The sequence below is a fragment of the Eptesicus fuscus genome, chromosome 19, assembly GCF_027574615.1.
Source record: "Eptesicus fuscus isolate TK198812 chromosome 19, DD_ASM_mEF_20220401, whole genome shotgun sequence".
Lineage (NCBI taxonomy): Eukaryota > Metazoa > Chordata > Mammalia > Chiroptera > Vespertilionidae > Eptesicus > Eptesicus fuscus.
In genome coordinates, this window is record NC_072491.1 from 501,337 (window position 1) to 522,921 (window position 21,585).

Consider the following 21,585-nt stretch of genomic DNA (forward strand, 5'->3'; position numbering starts at 1 on the left):
TGGGCTCTCCAGCTCCTGGCCATGGGATGCCTGTTCCCATAAGGAGAGGAAGGCGCTCGGTCAGGCAGCCGGCCAGCAGTGACTGGTCAGCACTGACAGCATCGGGGGGCCAGATCCCCGCCCAGGGCCGTCTACCCCGGCCTTCCCTCGCCGCACCCCTGTGCCTCCGTGGTTTGCAGACCCCCCGCTCCCCCGTCTCTGGTCCTGGTGTGGGGACCCAGATCCCCTCCCTCCTTTTCCCTCCTCCTTCCTCATCCGGGCCAGGTTGGACCGCTGGGCTGCTGGGCAGGCATTGGCCGCAGAGCCGAGGGGGACTGGGTGTGGCCGCCGTGGGCAGGGAGGGCACCCCCAGCCCTGACGGGGGTGACTCAGTTCTCCCTTCCCTGCCACAGCCGCAGCCGCAGCCGCCGGTGGCAGCTCAGAGTTTCCAACAGGAAATGAGCTCCAGCCCCAGGCTGAGTCAGGGCCGAGGGTGTGGGCCCCCTCCTTCCCTTCGTCCCTCAGGCCCAGCCCAGGACCGCGGGTCCCTCTCTCTCCGTCCCCAGGTCCCCAGGGTGTGGCACGATGCTTCCTCGTCGTCTGCAGGTCGTGAGTGAGGGCTCCGCACGTGGGCCGACACCTGGAACCTCCACTTCTCAGAGCTTTTTTTAAATTTTTATTTTATTTTTATTGATTACAGAGAGGAAGGGAGAGGAGAGAGAGAGAGAGAGAGAACATCCATGATGAGAGAGAATCATGGATGGGCTGCCTCCTGCACGCCCCACACTGGGGATCGAGCCCACAACCCGGGCGTGTGCCCTGACCGGGAATCAAACCGTGACCTCCTGGTTCACAGGTCGACGCTCAGCCACTGAGCCACGCCGGCCGGGCTGCAGCTTTAAAGATGGTCAAGTAGGGAGCCCGCACGTCCTCCCCGGGCACTGCCTCCCTCGAGTTGGCAGAGGGCGAGGTCAGGAGCTTGTGGGCCAATGCACTGGTTCCTAGAACGACCCGGGTCAAATGGGCCGCCTCCGTCCATCCAGCCCTGGCCGGGGAGCCCTGGTCGCTGCAGGTCAGTCACACGTGACCCCCAGCCCCGCCCTGTGCCCTGGTGGTTTGCTCCTCAGTGTGGGAAGGTCTCTACCAACTCTGTCACCCACATGCCAGCCGGACCCAGACCGAGGCCCTGGCCCAGGGAAGCCCCACCGTTTGGATGAAGGGGCAGCTTTGAGGAGCAGCCCGGGAGGGCCCCTCGGAGGAGGCGCCCTGAGCTGAGCCCTGACCGATGAGGAGGGTCCTGCTTGGCCACGAGGAGCCTAGCCGAGGGTGGGACAGGGAGGCCTGGCGGCCGGCGGGCAAGCAGTGGGAGGGCCCGTGGCCCTGGCTACCAGTGTGGGCCTGCTTTGTGGGGTGGGATGGGTTCCATAAATGAACTTCATTTACATCTCAAAGCAGCCGCACTTTCGCCTGTCTCCAAAATCCTACGTGAAGCCAGACATTTATAGAGAAAAGGCGCCATCTGAGCGGTGTGCGCGTTGCCCGTGGGCTCCCACCCGCTACGCACCTTGATCTTCCCACGGCCCCGCCCTCCGGGGATGTTGAGTCAGCACATGGAGCTGCCTCCCTCTGTTCTAGGACCCGGTGTGGCTTCGGGACATTAGGGTCTAGGCCCATGGTCGGCAAACTCATTAGTCAACAGAGCCAAATACCAACAGGACAACGATTGAAATTTCTTTTGAGAGCCAAAATTTTAAAAATATATATTTTATTGATTTTTTACAGAGAGGAAGGGAGAGGGATAGAGAGTTAGAAACATTGATGAGAGAGAAACATTGATCAGCTGCCTCCTGCACACCCCCCACTGGGGATGTGCCTGCAACCAAGGTACATGCCCTTGACCGGAATCGAACCCGGGACCCCTCAGTCCGCAGGCCGACGCTCTATCCACTGTGCCAAACCGGTTTCGGCGAGAGCCAAATTTTTTAAACTTAAACTTCTTCTAATGCCACTTCTTCAAAATAGACTCGCCCAGGCCGTGGTGTTTTGTGGAAAAGCCACACTCAAGGGGCCAAAGGGCCGCATGTGGCTCTTGAGCCGCAGTTTGCCGACCACGGGTCTAGTCAGCTTTTTAAAAAAATCATATGTTTTTATTGATCTCAGAGAGAAAGGGAGAGGGAGAAAGAGACACACCAACAATGAGAGAGAATCATCGATCGGCTGCCTCCTGCACGTCCCCCACGGGGTGTCAAACCTGCATGTGCCCTGACCAGGAATCGAACTATGACCCCCTGGTTCATAGGTCGCTGCTCAACCACGGAGCCACGCTGGCTGGCCAGGCAGCTTTTTGTGAGAGTCCCCAGGTTGGCGTCTGGGTCCTGTGTGTGCTCGAGGGTGTCTGTAGATGGGGGGGGGGGGGGGGTATGGCAGGATTTGGGTTGCCTTTCAGCTGGTCCTGCAGTGGCTGGTGGGACATGCGTGGAGGAGGACCCCTGAGGCAGGGACACGGGTGTGGCTGTGCCCAGCTGGTCGTGGGGAGGGGCAGTGGAAGGGCCGGCTCTGGGAGCTGAGGGGTTGAGGATGGGGAGTCCAGGGGGCTGTGAGCGGAGGGGGCGTGGGCTGGGCAGGAGAGCACAGGAGGGAAGACGGGTGCCCCCAGGGCCCTGCCTGTGGGCTCAGAGGGCTGGGGTCGGGCGGGCTGGCCCACTGCACCACCCAGGCTGGTCTGACCCGTTGGCCAGCGGGCTGCAGCGCTGCTCCCCTCTGACTAAGGGGTGGCTGTGAGGAGGAGCCAGGGCTCCCAGCTGGGTGGGGAGCCCTCCCTCGGCCTCCCACCCCTTCCCTCCTTCCTGCCTCCCTTCCTTTCCTCTCTGCGGCCTGGGCTTGGAGCGGCCTGGCCGTGCTCGGCGCCATGGACAGGTACAGCATGGAGGAGCTGATCCAGCTGGGCCAAGGTAGGGCAGGGCCTGGCCGAGCTGCAGGCGTGCGGGGTGAGGGGGACAGGCCTCCAACTGGGCTGGGCTCCCCAGGCGGCTTGTGGCTGGGGCCCGGGTGGGGGTGGGGGGACTGGAACTCGGGGATGCAGGATGAGTGCGGCTTCCGCTCAGAGCTGCCCAGGGCGTGTCTGGTGTGGGATGGAGGTGCTGGCCCCGGCCCAGGTCTCTGTGTGTGTGTGTGTGTGGGGGGGAGGGCTGCCCTCGCCCTCAGGAGCTGGTGCTGGCCCCGGCCCCGGCCCCCTGAGCCCCGATGGGCTCCTCAGAGCTGGCCGCAGCAGGCCAGGCCCCTCAGACAGGAGTTTCTGAAGCAGCGAGCAGGCCTTCCCTCGTGGGCCAGGCGGCCCCGTGCCCAGCAGGCCCAGGCCCCGGCCCCGTGTGGTTTTCTGGGCGTGGCTGCAGGCCGACCGGGCACCCCAGAGGGACCTCCCGGGCTCAAGCCGCACTGTGTGCCCGCAGGCCGGCTCCTCACCCTCTCTGTGCCGTGGTTTCTCATCCGTCTGATGGTGGGACAGCACAGGACTCACTTCCTAGGGTTCTGTGAGGGTTAAATAGGATCGTGCTTGACAGGGAAGTGCCACAAAATGCCACAGAAACCCTGTGTGGAGTCCTCAGCCCTCTGTCTGCTGGGCCTGGGAGGAGGGGGACAGGATGGTGACCCCCGTATCCTGTTTCCCGGGCACACGGAGGTCCAGGATGTAGCGTGGGCCTTCCACAGACCGGGGCTCCTGGGGGAGGGGGGGCAGGGCAGACCCCAGGAGTGGCCTGGGGTGGGGAGGCACAGCCCCTCGATGGGGGGCTCTTTTATGCCTGTGTGGGTCTCTGGCCGGCCAGGTGACCTTGGGGAGGCTGTCCGCACCCCTTGCCCATGTGGCCTTTTCCAAGAGCACCCCAGGACTGCTCAGCGGGGGGGTGCACGCCCACTCCCTAGGGCCGGCGCTGGGCCAGGAGACTTCTTATTATTAGCACGGCTGTGGGAGCCGGGGCTGAGGCCGGGGGGCGCCACGCCGCCGGACCAGCCACGGGAGGCCGAGGCCCCGCTGCCCGCGCTGCACGTCATGTTCTAAGTCGGGACAGATGACGGGCCTTGCTCGTCCTCGGATATTTATATCCCTCGGGCCCCCTGCCCACCCTGCCCCTCCCCCACGGCCACAGGCGCCGCCGCTGACCGCGCACGCCCGTGCCCTCCCTCCCGACACCGCTGCCCGCTCTCTGCCGCCTCCGAGGGGCCTGTGACCCTCCCTCACCCGAACCCACTCCCGTCCGCCCCGAGGGCTCTCGCCGCCGTCCCCAATGAAGGTCGTGCCCGGTAGGTGGGAGCCCAGCCCGGCGGCCTCTCTGTCCCATTTCCCTGCCCAGGCCATCCCCGCCGCCCCCGTCCCTCCCTCCGGCCCCGGGCCCTGTTTGCCGTCCCGTGTGGGGGGCCTTGGGACTCTGGGGCACTGAGGTGGTTAGATCAGCTGCAAGCCTGGGGCTGGGGGGGGCCGGGCCCTGGCATGCCTCCCCTGTGGCGCCTGGCAGCTGTCTCCAGGGGGCACCCTCGGAGGCAGAGTGGGGTGCTTGAGCACTGACTGGGGTCACCCTCCTGGTGGGGGTGGGGTGTCCCGTGCTGAGGCCGCCGAGGCTGCGCTGGGGGTGCCTTTCTTGGCCTGGAGTCACCCACGCCGTGCCGCAGGCCCCTCCTCCCGCGGGTGTGGCTGTGGGTAAACAGGGGTTAAGGCTCCCGCTAACCTTGAGCCGGTAGCTGTGCGCAGGGACAGCTGAGCTGGGCTGGGCAGGCCGGGTGGGGAGCGGTGCCGAGTGACAGGGAGGGAGGAGGGGCGGAGGCGGTGGGAGCCCGGTCGGTGCAGGGACAGCACCAGTCCCAGCCCGGCCGGCGGTGCTGCAGGGCGGTCCTGCGGGCAGGGCGGTCCCGGGCGCAGGGAAGGGAGGGAGGGGGCTGCGGGCCTCGCGCAGCCAGCGCCCCGGCCCGGAGGGCAGCTCCGCCAGCTCTGCCCGCACGCAGCCTGGGGGCCCCGAGCCATGGAGCCCTCGGGCGGCCTGTTCCCCTCCCTGGTGGTCGCGGGCCACGTCGTCACCCTGGCCGCCGTGTGGCAGTGGCGCAGGGGGCGCCGGCGGGCGCAGGAGGAGGAAGGTAAGCCGCCGGCTCTGCCCGGGCGCTGTCACCAGCCGCCGCCTTCGCCGCCGCCCCTGCCGGAGGGAGCGGGAGGTGGGGCGGGGCGGGGGCGCCTCCTCTCACCCCGGCATTTCCTCGTCCCTCCCCTTCCTGTCCCGAGCCGAGCAGCTAGCTGCACGTGGTCGCGGGGAAGCCGTGCTGCCCCTGCCTCCCACCCGCACCCGACGCCCTGCCCGCTCCCTCGCGGTCGGTGGGATGAGGCCGGCGCCGGGCGCGGCGTGGGCAGTGCGGGAGCGCCCCCTGGGCGGGGAGCCCTCCGGCCGCGAGGGACCCGGGGAGCCGAGCGGCTGTCAACACGGCCCGCAGGTGCCTGGCCGGTTCCTGCCCCGCCGAGGCCCCGCCCCCTGGAGGCCGAGCTGCGCCGAAAGGAGGCAGGTGCCTCCGCACCCTCGGCCAGTGCCCAGGCAGCCCGGGGCGGCAGCCAGGCTGCACCCTGCCCCCCCGCCCCCGGCTCAAAGTCACCGCTCTGGGCTGCAGCCCGGCGGCCATGCCCCGCACAGCACGGCCCGACTCCGGCCTCCGCGGCCCGCGGGGCTGGGGGACCGGGCTGCCGGCCAGAGGGACCGCCTAAGGGGCACGGGAGGGTGTGCTCGGGTCTGCGCCCAGCGCGGCCTGGGGTGCGGGCCTCATCCCCGGTGGGGTGAGGGGCCACCCCCTGGCAGGCCCGCTGGCCCTGAGGTCTGAGTCAGGATGGGCTTCTAGGCGTGGTTTTGGGGGGCTGGGGAGCGGATGGTGACTCAGCTGCGGTCAGTCAGTGCGCAGGCCGGGGCTGCTCCCCTGGGCTCGGCCCCCCCTCCCTCCCTCCCTCCCTCGGCCCACTCTCGTCCTGCCCCCCCCCCCCCCCCCCGTGGGGAGCCCCTCCGGCCACTGTCCTGGCTGCTCCCTGCTCCCGGCCCGGCGGTGCCCCGGGCTCCGTGTCTTTGTCCCGTTTTGGGCTCTTCTCCGCCAGCGCCTCCCTGTCCCGTCCCCCCCTCACACCCCCTCCCCCCGCCTCTGGCGCATCCCGCTGGGAGCCTCCTCTCGGGGAGTTCCCCGCTCCTGGGCGGAGGGGAGGGGGCGGAGGGGGGCTCCCCTCCTTGGGAGCCTGGGCAGCCCCGAGTTCCCAGGCCCCTTGGTCCTCAGCCCCCCAGGGTTAGCAGGGTCCTGTCCCTCCACACGGGGGTGCGGCTTCCGGTCCCGTGCTGGGCGGGGCGCCCCACCAGGGGCAGGTTCTTCGGGTCTGGGCGGCTCGCCCGCCGGCTGCGGGGGAGGGAGCGAGCGCAGAGCCGGGCTCCGCGCGTGGGCTGCGAGCAGAGGCACCGCCGCGCTGCTGGCCGCCTCGGCGGGCGATCCGGGGCCCGACTCATGGCTGCGGCCGGCACGTGGGGGGCGGGGGGCGCCTTCGCCGCCCGGGAGGCGCTGCTGGAGCGGCCGTGCTGGCTGGACGGGGGCTGCGAGCGCGCCCGCAGGGGCTACCTCTACGGGCAGCTGTGCTGCGTAGGTGGGTGCGGCCTGCGGGGGCGAGGCTGGCGGAGGGGGGGGCGGCGGTGCCGTCCAGGTGCAGCCCCGCCCCCTGCCTGTCCCGGAAACACCTGGAGGGAGGGAGGGAGGTCCCGGGGCCCATTTGTTTTCCCTGCGGAGGGGGGCGGGGAGGGGGCGGGGCCGGGTTGCGGGGTCTGGCCTTGGATCCTGGGCCTGGGCTGGAGGCTGCCAGGACGAGGGCGGAGGGAAGCGGGCGCCGAGGGCGGGGTCTGGCATGCCTGGCTGTGGGGCTTCCCCACGTCTGTCCAAGGGGCCGCGATGCCCCGCACGGGCCTTGGGCAGCTCCAGGGGACACTGATGGGGGCAGAGGGGCAGCTGCTCTGGGAGAGTTCAGGGGTCAGGCACATGCGTAGGAGCCGGTGCTGGGCAGTGCGTCCTGGGGGAGGGGGCCTGTGGAGGAGGAGAGAGAATGAACCCTGGGACCCCAGAGGGCCTCAGAGGAGGGGTGCCTCCAGGGGATGGCGGTGCCACTCCTACCCCTTACCCCCACCTCCACCTGTGGGGCCCCTTAGTGGCGGAGAGAAGGCTGGGAAGGGGTGTGACGGGCGCTCCCACCAGTCTTGGATGTCCGGCCCGGTGCCTCTGGGTTGTAACTTCTGGGGTTCCTGATCCTCCTCCGGACCCATCCCGGGGGCCTCTGGAGTCCCCTAACCCAAGTGCCCGCCCCCTGCAGGCAGGGACCTGCCTCCATTCCTGCTGGCCTAGCCCAGAGCCTGCCTACAGCAGGTGCTCAGCACAGACCCCTGAACTCTGACCCCCTGCTGGGCCAGGGGCCTCCTCAGAGGCTCCGAACCTGGGGAGGGGCCCGGCGGGGGTGCTGGGGGCTGAGAGAAGTTCTGGGTGTGCCCTGTGCTGGGAGCGGTGGCCAGGCCCTGCCCAGGTGAGGGTGGGGGAGTGGAGGAGGAGGACTAAGACCTTGAGGGAAGGTGGGGGCACAGCCAGCTCCTCCGGGCTAGGGCCCCGCCCCACGGGGTTTGGGCGCCCTCCTGTGGCCACAGAGGGGCAGCAGGGATGCGGGGGGGGGGCGGGGGGGGGCTTTTCCCGGAATGGGGCCTCGAGTGCGGAGTGGGAGGGGGCTGCCCACAGCTGGATCCCATCAAGCCAGATGCTCGACTGGAAAATTCTTGCGGTCGGGGCCGTGCATTCTTTCCCTCGGCGGAGAGAGCCCCAGTGCTGGCCGCCGGGCAGCTCGAGGCCCGCGCCCTTTGCTCCGTCTCCCACCTTTACAGCCCTGAGGAGCTGCTATCTGGGAGCCCTGCCCAATGCAAACATCCCCACCCATCCTGCGCCCACTGCCCAGAGCGGCTTCCTTTCCCGTGAGTCACCAGCCTGGGCCCCCTCCCCAGCCCTGACTCACTGGCGGGGGCCCCATCCGAGTGCTCCCCGCTGCCCCCAGCCTCCCCCCCCCCCCCCCCCCCCCCCCGACTTGGGGCAGAGTTCCTGCAGCTCGGGCTGGGCGGTCCTGCTGGTGAGTCAGCGCTCAGCTATGTGCCGCTCTGCCCACCGTGGGCTCTGCCTGCAGACCGTGCAGCCGGGACGTGCGGGATGGGCAGCTTGGGAAGCGCCAGGCCTGCCCAGCAGCACCGTTGTGGCCCAGCCGGGCAGCACAGAGCCCAGCAGTGGGCATGTGGGCCTATGAGGAGGTGGGGTTTAGGGGGCAGTGGGTCCCCCCCAGGCCAGGAGTCACTCCAGCAGGTGGGGTAGGCACCCTGGGCCCAGCCCCACGCTAGCCGCTCGCCCTGTGCAGGGGGTGTCCCGGGGGTGGGCATGGGTGCAGACAGTGTGCGGCCGAGGCCAGCCCACACACACACACACACACACACACACACACACACGTCCCCGGCTGTGGGCAGGATGGGTGAGGAAACCCCTGGGTTTCCTGTTTCTGCTGGCGGAGGGTGGGGCGGCGGGGGAGGGGCTGCTTTCTTCCCGCCGGAACACTCCCTCTGGGGGGTGGGGTGGGGCTCCTGGGGCGGGGACCGCGGGGCTGGGAGTACCGCGGGCAGGGAGTGGCCAGCACAGACTTGGCCGGGAGCTGAGCCCGCTGCTGAGTGCGGAGCGAGAGTCCCGTGCTGCGCCCGCGCAGCCGTCTGTCCGTCCGTGCGCACCAAGGGCGTCCGAGCGCAGCACCGGGGGCCGGGGACCAAGAGCGAGGGGCGGGGTGGCACCATGTCTCAGCACCGGCTCCGTGTGCCTGAGCCCCAGGGCCTGGGCGGCAAGAGAACCAGCTCCGAGGACAATCTCTACCTGGCCGTGCTCAGGGCCTCCGAGGGCAAGAAAGGTAGCGCACTCCCCCGGCCGGGCGGCGGCGGCGGCGGGCAGGACCCACTTCCTGCGGCAGGAAGCCTGGCTCTGGGTGGGGGGGCGGGCCGGACTCTGGGGTCTGAATTTGGGGGACAGACTCAGACAGGGCCTGGGGCTAAGGGAGGGGCTGGGCCCATGTTGGCAAGGCTGGCGGGGGCCTCTGGGCCTCGGGTACGGGGCCTCCGTGGGCGGGGCGCTCTGTGCCCTGCAAAGGGCCCATTACCCGGCTGGGGGGACACGGCCGGGCCGGGTCCGGGGGAGCCTCTCTGCTCAGGTGTCTGGGAAGCGTGTGTGGGGACGGGGCAGGCTGGGACTTGCGCGCTCTGGCTCTGCGCTCTGGGCGCGGCTGCCAGCTCTGGACCCTCCCATCTCTGGGAGACAGCGGGGCGGGGGGGGGGGGGATTGAGCGGTGGGCACCTTGTCTGGCCTCCTGCTCCCCTCCCTGCCTGGACAGGGCTGGCTGGGCCTGGGCACCGTGGTCTCTGCCAGTCCGGCGGGGGCGCCGGGTCTGGGTGGCTGAAGCCCCGCCCGGCTGCCCGCTCCTGGATCGGAGTGGGGGCTGCCTCCTGGGCGTCCGGGGCTTCTCCAGGCCCCAGGTGACCTGGCCTTGTCTCTGCAGACGAGCGGGACCGTGTGCAGAAGAAAACCTTCACCAAGTGGGTGAACAAGCACCTCATCAAGGTGGGTGCCTGTGTGTGTGCAGGGGAGGGGCGAGGAGCCGGGGAGGGGGGTGCCGGGCCCTCCAGGGAAAGCAGAGCTGCCTGACCTGCCAGAAGGTGCCCCGCCCCTGCCCTCAGGGTCCCGAAGGCCTGGGAGCTCACCTTTCTTCTCCAACCTGTGGTTTTCTCTCTCGTTCCTCCTGTCTCCTGCCTCCTCCTCCTCCTCCTCCTCTCTCTTCTGGACTCTCCTGGTCTCTCCTCACCTGCCCTGTAGCACTGGAGGGCAGAGGTAGGTGCCTCTGAACACGCAGGGGGCATGCTCTGTGGGCCCCCTGCCTCCTGCCCCTGGGGTCCATGCCCCGCCCCCCCGGGCCCGTGGGTGGCGCTGGGGACCCCGTGGCCGACTCAGCCCCTGTCCCCCAGGCCCAGAGGCACATCAGCGACCTGTACGAGGACCTCCGCGATGGCCACAACCTCATCTCCCTGCTGGAGGTGCTCTCAGGGGACAGCCTGGTACGTGCGCCCGCCCGCGCGCCCTCTGCGGCCCCGCCTGCCTCACCTGGACCCCTGTCTGCCTTCCTCCCTCCAGGCCTTTCCCACAAGCCCGTTCTGCCGCGCTGGGGCTCGCGCCTCCCTGGGCCTCTGGTCCGGCGCCAGGCCCTGACCCCTGCTGTGGGCGCTCGGCCCTGCTGCTCTCCTCCCCGAAACCCCGACACAATAACCTCACGCTCTACTCTGCTTTGGTTTCTCTGCTGCTTGGACTCTGAACCTTGACCTCTGCCCTTTACCCTTTGCCCTGCTCTGGCCGGGCAGCCAAGAGAGCGGGACATAATCAGGAGCTCGCGCCTGGTGAGTGGCTGCGCCCGCCGGCCCCGGCGCACGTGGGCTCCCTGAGGCTGGAACCCGGCTCGCCGGGCCCGACCTGTGCCTGGCACGCGGGTGGGCAGATGGCGGTGCCTCCAGCCGCCCGCTGTCCTGGCCGGGGCCAGGCCTGGGACCCGCCGGGGCTGCCACCGCGGGGCAGGAGGACCCCTCCCCCCATGCCACTGCCCTCCGCCCGCGGCTTCCTGGCTATTGTCTCCTCCCCAGCCCCTTCCTTCCTTCCCTCAGCCTGGGCCTGGCGGCTGGACTTCCCAAACCCGCTGGGCCTGGCCTCTGGGTCCATGGCCCCCTCTGCAGCTGCGGGGAGGGGGGCGGGGGGACCAGAGCCAGAGGGGGACGGCGGCCGCACTGGGGAGGACCTCGGTTGCGCAGAGGCCCGGGGTCCTGAGGGTGGCGGGACCGTGCCTCTGCCCCTGACGCCGCCGCCCGCCCCCACAGCCCCGCGAGAAGGGGAGGATGCGGTTCCACAAGCTGCAGAACGTGCAGATCGCCCTGGACTACCTCCGACACCGCCAGGTGAGGCCCCCTCCGCCCCCACAGGCCCCGCCCCCGCCCCCTCCGACCCCACAGGCCCCGCCCCCGCCCCCTCCGACCCCACAGGCCCCGCCCCCGCCCCCGCCCCCGCCGCCCGCGGGCGCCACTGAGGGCTCCTCGCTTGCAGGTGAAGTTGGTGAACATCAGGAACGATGACATTGCCGACGGCAACCCCAAGCTGACCCTCGGCCTGATCTGGACCATCATCCTGCACTTCCAGGTAGCGCGCCGCCGCCGCCTCCCCCCGCGGCTGTGGCCTCCGCCCCGGCCCAGGCACCCCAGCCCCGGGCTGCCTCTCTCCAGGGCCTGCCTACCTGTGCCCTCTGGCCCTGTCTGGGCAGGGCCGCAGAGCCTCCCTGCGGAGGAATGCCTGCCCAGGGAGGTGGTGGAGAAGCACGGCTGACTCATCCGCTGCCTGCCCGGCTGCACAGGAAGCCACAAATCTGAGAGCTGGGCAGGCAGAGCCCGGCTGGCACGGCGGCTGAGTCAGAGAGGCGTGCAGGCCGACAGGCAGGAGACAGGCGGGCCGTGCACAGACAGCCACACGGCTGGCGGGCAGGCCTGAAGGGTGGATCCGCGCAGGGCCAGGTGGTGCCATGGCGGGCCGTGCCCAGACCCAGAGACCCTCCCCGAAGCCTGCAGCCGGCGAGGGGCTGGCGGCCCCCCGTCACCCATGGCCTTTGCTGGGCCCGAGCTGGGGGAGCTCTGGGACCTGCAGCTGCTCTTCTCGGCCCCCCTCCACCACCTTGGGGGGCTCGGGCTGTGCTCCAGGTCCCATCTCCCCAGCGGAGGGAGCCCCGGGCACCCGCCTGTGTCCGCAGGGGGGCCGGGGGCCCTGACTTAGGCTCCGGCAGCTGCAGGCTGATGTGGCCTGGCCTCCTGGGGCTGAGGTGTGGTGGGTCCCAGCTGCTCAGGAGGGGACCCGGGGCCCCCCGCGCGCCCTCTCTGGGCCTGGTGGTTCCCGGGTGCCACAACCGGGTCCCGAGCCGCCTCTGCCCCCAGGCAGGCGGTTGTGGGGCGGTGGGCACGGGGCAAGGCGGGCGGCGTGGCTGAGCTGCTCCCGCCCGCCGTGGGGCAGATCTCGGACATCCAGGTGAGCGGGCAGTCGGAGGACATGACGGCCAAGGAGAAGCTGCTGCTGTGGTCCCAGCGGATGGTGGAGGGCTACCAGGGCCTGCGCTGCGACAACTTCACCACCAGCTGGCGGGACGGCCGCCTCTTCAATGCCATCATCCACCGGCACAAGTAGGAGCCGGGCTCCCAGGCAGCGGCGGGCACTGGGGACGCGCGGCTGGGCGGCTGCAAACAAGTCGGGGCAGGGAGGTGGCGCAGGGGCGGCTCACCCTGACAGGAACCCGCTGCCCCAGGGGACGGGTGCCCGTGCCAGCCTGCCTCGCTGGGCGGACGCAGGCCCAGCCACGCACACCCAGCACGCCTCCGCCGGCCCTTCCAGCGGCCCCGCTCCCTCCAGGCCAGAGGGCCCACAGCATGAGCATCTGCCCCGTGGGGGCTCTCCAGGGGGTCTGGGTGGCCGGGCCACATGGGGGATGGTCCTCAGGGGACCTCCGCCCCCACCCAGGAAGGACCTGGGGCCTGCGGGGCAGGGTGGCTGCAGGGCGCCCAGCTGACCGGCACCCTCGCTCCGTGCACTCCACCTGCACCTGTGCACACACAGGGCTTGGAGCTCCAGGGACAGGCCCAGAACGCAGAGGGCTACCTGTGGGGCAGGCCGGGCGTCGTGGGGGGCAGGGTGCTTTTCAGGGAGAGTGTGGGGCTGGGGAGGTACGATACGGGGACGGTCTGTGTGCTGGCGAGTCCGCGGGCCTCGCCGTCCCCCGTGTCCCCGCCCGCCTGCCCCACGGACGCCTGCTCTGCCCACAGGCCCATGCTCATCGACATGAACAAGGTGTACGGTCAGACCAACCTGGAGAACCTGGACCAGGCCTTCTCTGTGGCCGAGCGGGACCTGGGAGTGACCCGGCTCCTGGACCCGGAGGGTGGGTGCCGCTGCCCCTCCCGCCCCTCCCCTGCTGCCTGCGAGGGGCCCTCTGACCTCTGACCTTCCTCCCCAGACGTGGACGTCCCTCAGCCCGACGAGAAGTCCATCATCACGTACGTCTCATCGCTGTACGACGCCATGCCGCGGGTGCCGGACGCGCAGGATGGGGTGAAGGCCAACGTGAGTGGCGGCTGGCAGGCCGGGGTGGGGGTGGGGGTGGGGTGGGGGTGGGGGTGGCCCCGCGGCCCTGACGGCCCGGCCCCCCAGGAGCTGCAACTGCGCTGGCAGGAGTACCGGCAGCTGGTGATGCTGCTGCTGCAGTGGGTGCGGCACCACACCGCCGTCTTCGAGGAGCGCAAATTCCCCTCCAGCTTCGAGGAGATCGAGGTGGGCGTCCCGGTCCTCGCGGGCGGGCGGGGGCCCGGGGCCGCGGTGGGAGCCCGGGCCTGGGTGCTGACAGCTCTGCCCCCACAGATCCTGTGGTGCCAGTTCCTGAAGTTTAAGGAGACAGAGCTCCCGGCCAAGGAGGCCGACAAGACCCGGTCCAAGGGCATCTACCAGTCCCTCGAGGTGAGCGGGGCCGCCGCGCGGTGTGGTGCGTGGGGTCGTTTCAGAGCTCAGGAGAGGGCGTTCCGGAGGCCAGCGAGGCCGTCGAGGGGCCTGGCCTCACGCCTGAGCCTCAGGGCGGGTGGGCGGGCTGGGGGCCTGGAGGCTGGGGGGCTGGGCACCCCCACCCCTCTGCCGGCCCAGGCCTGAGTTTGGCTCCCGCCCACAGGGGGCAGTGCAGGCAGGCCAGCTCAAGGTGCCACCCGGCTACCACCCGCTGGACGTGGAGAAGGAGTGGGGCAAGCTGCACGTGGCCATCCTGGAGCGGGAGAAGCTGCTCCGGAGCGAGTTTGAGAGGTGGGTGGCGCCCGAGGCTGCGGTCGGTCGCGGGCGGGGCCCTGCGGTGGCAGGGAAGCCACCCGCGGATGAGTCACCGCCTGGGGAGGAAATCCCCCCCGGGCTGCAAACCCACACTGGCCGGCGGGACACTGGGCTGCAGGCCGGCGGGGAGGCCGGGCGCAGCGGGCACTGCTCTGCCACCCGGAGCCGCCGGGCAGTCCCCCCTCGGGCAGTCCCCTCACGTTGGTCCCTGGCGTTGGGCCTTAGGCTGGAGTGCCTTCAGCGCATCGTCAGCAAACTGCAGATGGAGGCCGGGCTGTGCGAGGAGCAGCTGAACCAGGCCGACGCCCTGCTGCAGTCGGTGAGGGGGGAGCGGGGGCAGGGCTGGACTGGGCAAGGGGCGGGGAGGGGTACGCGGGGGAGGGGGAGAGGGGGGGAAGGAACCCACACCTGCCCCGCCTCCTGGCCCCCAGCTCCTCCCTCCTGGCACGTGGCCAACTCTGACTGCTAGTTGGGCTGAGCTGGCTCTGGGCACCAGGCAGGACCCAGAAGAGGCGCGGAGGGCTTGCTGCTGGGAGGGCGTGGCGGGCGAGGCCCAGGAGCACGAAGGGGCCGTGACTGAGGCCGTGAAGGGCTGGCTGCTTGGACCCAGTGAGGCCTCTGGACAGGGTCCTGGTCCCCGAGAGGGCCAGGGCTGACAATTTAAAAAAAAAAAAATACATTTTTATTGATTTCCGAGAGGAAGGGAGAGGGGGAGAGAGAGAGAGAAACATCAGTGATGAGAGAGAATCATTGAGCGTCTGCCCCCTGGTGGTCAGTGCATGTCATAGTGACCGGTCGTTCCACCATTTGGCTGATTTGCATATTAGGCTTTTATTATTATAGATTGGTTTCAGAGAGGAAGGGAGAGGGAGAGAGAGAAACATCAGCGATGAGAGAGAATCATGGATCGGCGCCTCCTGCACGCCCCACACTGGGGATCGAGCCCGCCACCCGGGCGTGTGCCCTGCCCGGGAATCGAACCGTGACCCTTCAGTCTGCAGGCCGACACTCGACCCACTGAGCCGCCCTGGCCGGGCAGGGCTGGCACTTTGTGCATCAGGAGGATGTGCAGGGAGGGAAGGGGAAAGGCCGGGGCCGGGGTCTGAGTCATGGCGCCCACCACGCAGGACATCCGGCTGCTGGCCGCGGGCAAGGCGCCCCAGCGGGCGGGCGAGGTGGAGCGGGACCTGGACAAGGCCGACACCATGATCCGGCTGCTCTTCAACGACGTGCAGGCCCTGAAGGACGGGCGGCACCCGCAGGGCGAGCAGATGTACCGCAGGTGGGCTGGGTGCGCCCGCCGTGGGCCCCGGGGGCTGGGGCACCAGTTCCCTGCTCACCCTCCCGCCCCTCCCCCCCCAGGGTTTACCGCCTGCACGAGCGCCTGGTGGCCATCCGCACCGAGTACAACCTCCGGCTGAAGGCGGGCGTGGCCGCCCCCGTGACCCAGGTGACCCAGGTGACCCTGCAGACCACCCAGCGGCGCCCCGAGCTCGAGGACTCCACGCTGCGTTACCTGCAGGACCTGCTGGCCTGGGTGGAGGACAACCAGCACCGCGTGGACGGCGCCGAGTGGGGCGTGGACCTCCCCAGCGTGGAGGCGCAGCTGGGCAGCCACCGCGGCCTGCACCAGTCCATCGAGGAGTTCCGGGCCAAGATTGAGCGGGCGCGGAGCGACGAGGTGAGGGGGTGCCCGTGGGGCGGACCTCGGGGTGGGCCCGGGCCCCGGCCACGCAGGCCTCACCCTCCCGGTCCCCTGCAGGGTCAGCTCTCCCCGGCCATCCGGGGCACCTACCGGGAGTGCCTGGGCCGGCTGGACCTGCAGTACGCCAAGCTGCTGGTGAGCGGGGCAGGCCTGGCTGCAGGCCGGCGCGTGGCGGAAACCACGGGGTGTGGGCAGCTGGGACCAGGGGCTCTGGGGCTGGAGGCTACCAGGACCAGGGTTGGAGGGCCGGCGGTGGGGGGCGGGCCGTCCCGTGGACACGCCCTGCTCGCCCCCAGAACTCCTCCAAGGCCCGGCTGCGGTCCCTGGAGAGCCTGCACGGGTTTGTGGCCGCCGCCACCAAGGAGCTGATGTGGCTGAGTGAGAAGGAGGAGGAGGAGGTGGGCTTCGACTGGAGCGAGCGCAACGCCAACATGGCCGCCAAGAAGGAGAGCTACTCGGTGAGGCGGCCCCGCATCCCCCAGTGCACCCCAAGGCTGGTGGCCCCTCAGTGCTGGCTGGGCAGTCAGCTCCAGGCCCCACGGGGGAGGGTCCCTCAGTGCTGGCTGGGCAGTCAGCTCCAGGCCCCACGGGGGAGAGTCCCTCAGTGCTGGCTGGGCAGTCAGCTCCAGGCCCCACGGGGGAGCCCCCTTGTCGGGAGACGGACAGACCCGGTGCGGCCCTGACGCTGTCCCTGAGACCTGCTGCCCTCCTCTCAGGCCCTGATGCGTGAGCTGGAGCTGAAGGAAAAGAAGATCAAGGAGATCCAGACCACAGGGGACCGGCTGCTGCGCGAGGACCACCCTGCTCGACCCACAGTGGAGGTGGGGGCTGCAGGGACTGGGGGCTCGGGACCGGGGCTGCAGGGACCGGGGATGAGGGGACCAGGGCTGAGGGGACCGGAGCTGAGGGGACCAGGGCTGAGGGGACCAGGGCTGAGGGGACCGGAGCTGAGGGGACCAGGGCTGAGGGGACCAGGCCTGAGGGGACCAGGGCTGAGGGGGCCAGGGCTGCGGGGACTGAGGACGCAGGGCCAGGGCTGGGGGGCTGCAGGCTGACAGGGACCCGTGCGCAGTCCTTCCAGGCGGCCCTGCAGACCCAGTGGAGCTGGATGCTGCAGCTGTGCTGCTGCGTAGAGGCGCACCTGAAGGAGAACACGGCCTACTTCCAGGTGAGCCCGCCACACCGCTCAGGGGCGGTGTCCCCGGAGCCCCTAGACCACCCCTGGGGCATGCGCCCCGCCCCCCGGCCCTGCACCGCCCTGCTGTGCGCGTGTCCCGGCCCCTGAGCCCAGCCTGGCCCCTTCCCGCTGCAGTTCTTCTCAGACGTGCGGGAGGCCGAGGAGCAGCTGCGGAAGCTGCAGGAGACGCTGCGCAGGAAGTACACCTGCGACCGCTCCATCACCGTCACGCGCCTCGAGGACCTGCTGCAGGATGCCCAGGTGAGCTGGCGGCGCAGGTGAGGGGCAGGCAGGGTGAAGGGGCTCTGGGGGGGGGGCTGTGGTGGCGTCTGGGCACCCGGGTGCTCTGGGAAGGTCCCTCTGGGAGTGGAGGGCCGGATGGGGCCGTCAGCACAGTGGATGGGTGTGGGGCGAGGCCGGCAGGGGGCACGGTGGAATGGGTGTGGGGCGAGGCCGGCAGGGGGCACGGTGGGATGGGTGTGGGGCGAGGCCGGCAGGGGGCACGGTGGATGGGTGTGGGGGCGAGGCCGGCAGGGGGCACAGTGGATGGGTGTGGGGCGAGGCCGGCAGGGGGCACGGTGGGATGGGTGTGGGGGCGAGGCCGGCAGGGGGCACGGTGGCAGCAGGTGTCTGGCCGGAGCTGGGAGGAACCCTCCCCCTCGGGGCCCCTGGGCAGCTGCTCTGCTGCAGCCCTTTCCCCGAACACGGGCCCTTGGGCGTCTCAGCCTGATGCCTAAGGGGCTGGCACAGCGAGGGGCTGAGGCGGGCGGAGGCAGCATGCCCTGGGCTGGGGTGGGGCGCCCAGGAGGGGCCTGGCTTCTGGCAGTGCTGGGGGGAGGGACGGAGGAGAGAGAAGCAGGGAGCTGCTGGCTGGGGCTCCCGTGCTCAGGAGTGAGGGTCAGTGGGGGCTGGGGGTCCAGGAGGCCACGAGAGACGCAGGCAGCTCCGGGTGGACCCTTGACCTGAACCCCTGGACAGTCCTTGGTGGGTCTGGCCCCTGGAGGGCTGAACGGGAGGAGGGCGGTGACTGGCAAGCGGAGGGAGAGGGGAGAGGAGACAGGCTGTTTGGGGACCAGAGTGCAGCTGGGGCCCGTCCCCTGGAGGGTGTGACCTTGGGCTCAGCGCTGGCCAGGAAGGAAGGCGCCACGGGAGGCCACGTCCTGGGGACCTGCCTCGGTCACGTGTCCTGTTTCCACACGCCTGGCCCCCTCCCTGGGCAATGGAAGGACCCCTGGCCTCAGGGTGGCGGCACCCAGCGTGCCGGCTCCTTGCACGGTGGGGGGTGGGCCTCACGGACGGTCCCCTGAGCACCTGCTGCCTGGACACGGAGTGACAGCCCCTGGGCGGCCCCGCCCCCTCCCCTCAGGACGAGAAGGACCAGCTGACCGAGTACAGGGGGCACCTGTCGGGCCTCGCCAAGCGCGCCAAGGCCATCGTGCAGCTGAAGCCCCGCAACCCGGCCCATCCCGTGCGGGGCCGCGTGCCGCTGCTGGCCGTGTGCGACTACAAGCAGGTGGAGGTGAGGCTGGGCTGGCGGGGCGCCGTGGAGGGTGTGTTCGAGGGGCCGGCGGGGGTCGGGGCGTGGCGCACTGACCGCTCCGCTGCCCCAGGTGACCGTGCACAAGGGTGACCAGTGCCAGCTGGTGGGCCCCGTGCAGCCGAACCACTGGAAGGTGGTCAGCAGCTCCGGCTCCGAGGCCGCCGTGCCCTCCGTGTGCTTCCTCGTGCCCCCACCCAACCCGGAGGCCCAGGAGGCCGTCGCCAGGTGGGTGGCCTGGGGTCTGGCTGCTGGGGCGGGTGGCGGAGGTGGGGGGGGTGCCTGGCACCTCTGACCGAACCCTGACCTGCCAGGCTGGAGGCCCAGCACCAGGCGCTGGTCACGCTGTGGCACCAGCTGCACGTGGACATGAAGAGCCTCCTGGCGTGGCAGAGCCTCAGCCGGGACCTGCAGCTCATCCGCTCCTGGTCCCTGGTCACGGTAGGCCGGGGCCACGGGGCGTGGCAGGGGCTTCCGCCCGGGCCTGCCTGTGTGCTCAGCTCCCTGTGCCCCCCCCCCCCCCCCCCAGTTCCGCACGCTGAAGCCGGAGGAGCAGCGCCAGGCCCTGCGCAACCTGGAGCTGCACTACCAGGCCTTCCTGCGGGACAGCCAGGACGCCGGCAGCTTCGGGCCCGAGGACCGGCTGCAGGCCGAGCGCGAGTACAGCTCCTGCAGCCGCCACTACCAGCAGCTGCTGCAGAGCCTGGAGCAGGGTAGGCCTGTGGCCTGAGCGGGTGGGCGGGTGGGCCTGTGGCCTGAGCGGGCGGGCGGGCTTGTGGCCTGAGCGGGCGGGCGGGCTTGTGGCCTGAGCGGGCGGGCGGGTAGGCTTGTAGCCTGGGCAGGCAGACGGGTGGGCAGCGTCTGAGCAGCTCGCGTCCCCAGGTGAGCAGGAGGAGTCCCGCTGTCAGCGCTGCATCTCTGAGCTCAAGGACATCCGGCTGCAGCTGGAGGCCTGCGAGACGCGCACCGTGCACCGCCTGCGGCTGCCGCTGGACAAGGAGCCTGCGCGGGAGTGTGCCCAGCGCATCGCCGAGCAGCAGGCAGGCGTCCCCCCTCCCCTCCCCTCCCCTCCCCTCCCCTCCCCCCGGGCTCCGTGCTCAGCTCACCTCTCCTCGCTCTCCCCTCAGAAAGCACAGGCGGAGGTGGAAGGGCTGGGCAAGGGGGTTGCCCGGCTCTCTGAGGAGGCCGAGAAGGTCCTGGCCCTGCCCGAGCCCTCCCCGGCCGCCCCCACGCTGCGCTCGGAGCTGGAGCTGACCCTGGGCAAGCTGGAGCAGGTCCGCAGCCTCTCGGCCATCTACCTGGAGAAGTGAGTGCGCCGGGGCCCCGACCGGGAGGGTGCTGAGCAGAGGCCAACCCCCACGTGTGGGGGGACAGGCTGGCGGTGGGGGGTCTGTGGAGGGGGTGCTCACGGGGTGGTGGGTGTGGCCCTGGCCGGTGTGGCTCAGTGGATAGAGGGTCGGCCTACGGACCGGAGGGTCCCGGGTTCAATTCCGGTCAAGGGCATGGTGCTTGGCTGCAGGCTCCTCCCCGGCCTGGGCCCCCGTCGGGACGCGTGCAGCAGGCACCCAATCGCTGTGTTTCTCTCACATCGATGTGTCTCTCTCCCTCCCTCTCGTCCACTCGCTCTAAAATCAGTGGGGAGACATCCTTGGATGAGGATAAACAACCAAAAAAAGAGGTGGTGGGTGTGGACCAAGGTGGGGGTCATGGACGTGGAGAAGGGTTCAGCCCTGTGCCTTGAGGGCGGGACTTCCTAATGACTGGACCCGGGCCGAGAGGGGTGGCTCCCTGAGGTGGGGGCTGTGGGAGTGAGGACTTGGGGGGATCCCACCCGTGTGATGTCAGGAGCTGGGGTGTCTGAGGGAAGTGTGGACCGGGGACGGGCAGAGGGTGGAGCCCAGGAGGGTGAGGAAGGCCCACGGGGGAGTGAGGGGGGCGCCAGCCACCTCCAGCGGCTCCTCGGGGGTGGGCAGGGGGTGGGCAAGCAGGGCATGGGGCTGTGGATGTGGGAGGGGCCCGTGCCGAGGTCGTTATGGGGGACCTGCACCTGCCTCCCACCCCTCGGCCCCGCGTCTGGGGAAATGCAGAGCCCTCGGGTCGTCCTCCCATTCGCCTCGTCCTCCAGCCCAGGGCCCCCTTCTGGCCTCTGGCTCATCAGCGTGCACACACGGGGCTCCCTGCTTCTCCTTCACAAGGGGAGACAGGACCCCCCCCCCCTCCGTCGCATCTCGGACTCACCCTCCCAGTCCCGCCCGCGTCCCACGTCCTTGTTTTCGACGTGTCGTTTCTTAGTCCCTTCGACGTGGTGGCAACATGCCTACCTCTCACCCACCTTTTCTTTCTTTTTTTCTTTTTTTTTTTTTTTTAATATATTTTATTGATTTTTTACAGAGAGGAAGGGAGAGGGATAGAGAGTTAGAAACATCGATGAGAGAGAAACATCGATCAGCTGCCTCCAGCACAACCCCCACCGGGGATGTGCCTGCAACCAAGGTACATGCCCTTGACCGGAATCGAACCTGGGACCCTTGAGTCCGAAGGCCGACGCTCTATCCACTGAGCCAAACCGGTTAGGGCCTTTTCTTTCTTTTTATTTTATGTTTTTATTTACTTCAGAGAGGAAGGGTGAGGGAGAAGATAGAGACACCAGTGATGAGAGAGAATCATTGATCGGCCGCCCCCCCCGCACGCCCCACACCAGGGATCGAGCCCGTAACCTGGGCATGTGCCCTGAACGGAATTGAGCTGTGACCTCCTGGTTCATAGGTCGAGACTCAACCCCTGAGCCACGCCTGCCGGGCGTTACCCAGCGAGGCTGACAGGTCCCTGTCCCCTGCCTGGGGCGGGAAGGCTGAGCGCTCCCAGGCCACAGGTGTAAGCGCTGTGTCCGGCCAGCACGGCCTCCATCGCAGCGCCAGCATCCGTACCCCGAGGTCCCCGAGCACTCTCCCCTTGATCCTCCCGGAGCCGGCCCCACCCCCAGCTCTACCTGCTCTCCCCCAGGCTCAAGACCATCAGCCTGGTGATCCGCGGCACCCAGGGGGCCGAGGAGGTGCTCCGGCACCACGAGGAGCAGCTCAAGGAGGCCCAGGCCGTGCCCGCCACCCTCCCGGAGCTCGAGGCCACCAAGGCTGCGCTCAAGGTACCGCCCTCAGACCGGCCGGGCGGGGGGCCCGGGGGCGGGCGGCAGGGCCT

At 69.9% G+C, this 21,585-nt stretch overlaps 1 protein-coding gene across 6 annotated transcripts in view; it reads left to right on the forward strand.

Annotated features, from left to right (window-relative positions):
• PLEC (plectin) overlaps window positions 1-21,585 on the forward strand; it is a 56,683-nt gene that overhangs the window by 23,244 nt on the left and 11,854 nt on the right. For 3 of the 6 annotated variants that reach the window (XM_054708567.1, XM_054708572.1, XM_054708571.1), the window contains 25 exons: window positions 9,590-9,651; window positions 10,053-10,142; window positions 10,950-11,027; window positions 11,173-11,265; window positions 12,124-12,290; window positions 12,927-13,042; window positions 13,118-13,224; window positions 13,312-13,431; window positions 13,519-13,614; window positions 13,820-13,947; window positions 14,197-14,290; window positions 15,099-15,253; window positions 15,334-15,652; window positions 15,734-15,811; window positions 15,973-16,134; window positions 16,393-16,497; window positions 16,749-16,844; window positions 16,989-17,114; window positions 18,220-18,372; window positions 18,464-18,618; window positions 18,705-18,831; window positions 18,920-19,103; window positions 19,273-19,430; window positions 19,518-19,696; window positions 21,394-21,532. In XM_054708567.1, the coding sequence (XP_054564542.1) occupies window positions 9,590-9,651; window positions 10,053-10,142; window positions 10,950-11,027; window positions 11,173-11,265; window positions 12,124-12,290; window positions 12,927-13,042; window positions 13,118-13,224; window positions 13,312-13,431; window positions 13,519-13,614; window positions 13,820-13,947; window positions 14,197-14,290; window positions 15,099-15,253; window positions 15,334-15,652; window positions 15,734-15,811; window positions 15,973-16,134; window positions 16,393-16,497; window positions 16,749-16,844; window positions 16,989-17,114; window positions 18,220-18,372; window positions 18,464-18,618; window positions 18,705-18,831; window positions 18,920-19,103; window positions 19,273-19,430; window positions 19,518-19,696; window positions 21,394-21,532 (3,287 nt within the window). Of the gene's footprint in view, window positions 1-4,991; window positions 5,104-6,418; window positions 6,626-8,703; window positions 8,948-9,589; window positions 9,652-10,052; window positions 10,143-10,949; window positions 11,028-11,172; window positions 11,266-12,123; window positions 12,291-12,926; window positions 13,043-13,117; window positions 13,225-13,311; window positions 13,432-13,518; window positions 13,615-13,819; window positions 13,948-14,196; window positions 14,291-15,098; window positions 15,254-15,333; window positions 15,653-15,733; window positions 15,812-15,972; window positions 16,135-16,392; window positions 16,498-16,748; window positions 16,845-16,988; window positions 17,115-18,219; window positions 18,373-18,463; window positions 18,619-18,704; window positions 18,832-18,919; window positions 19,104-19,272; window positions 19,431-19,517; window positions 19,697-21,393; window positions 21,533-21,585 lie in introns of those variants that run through there. The other 3 variants (XM_054708570.1, XM_054708568.1, XM_054708569.1) reach the window with 3 other exon arrangements.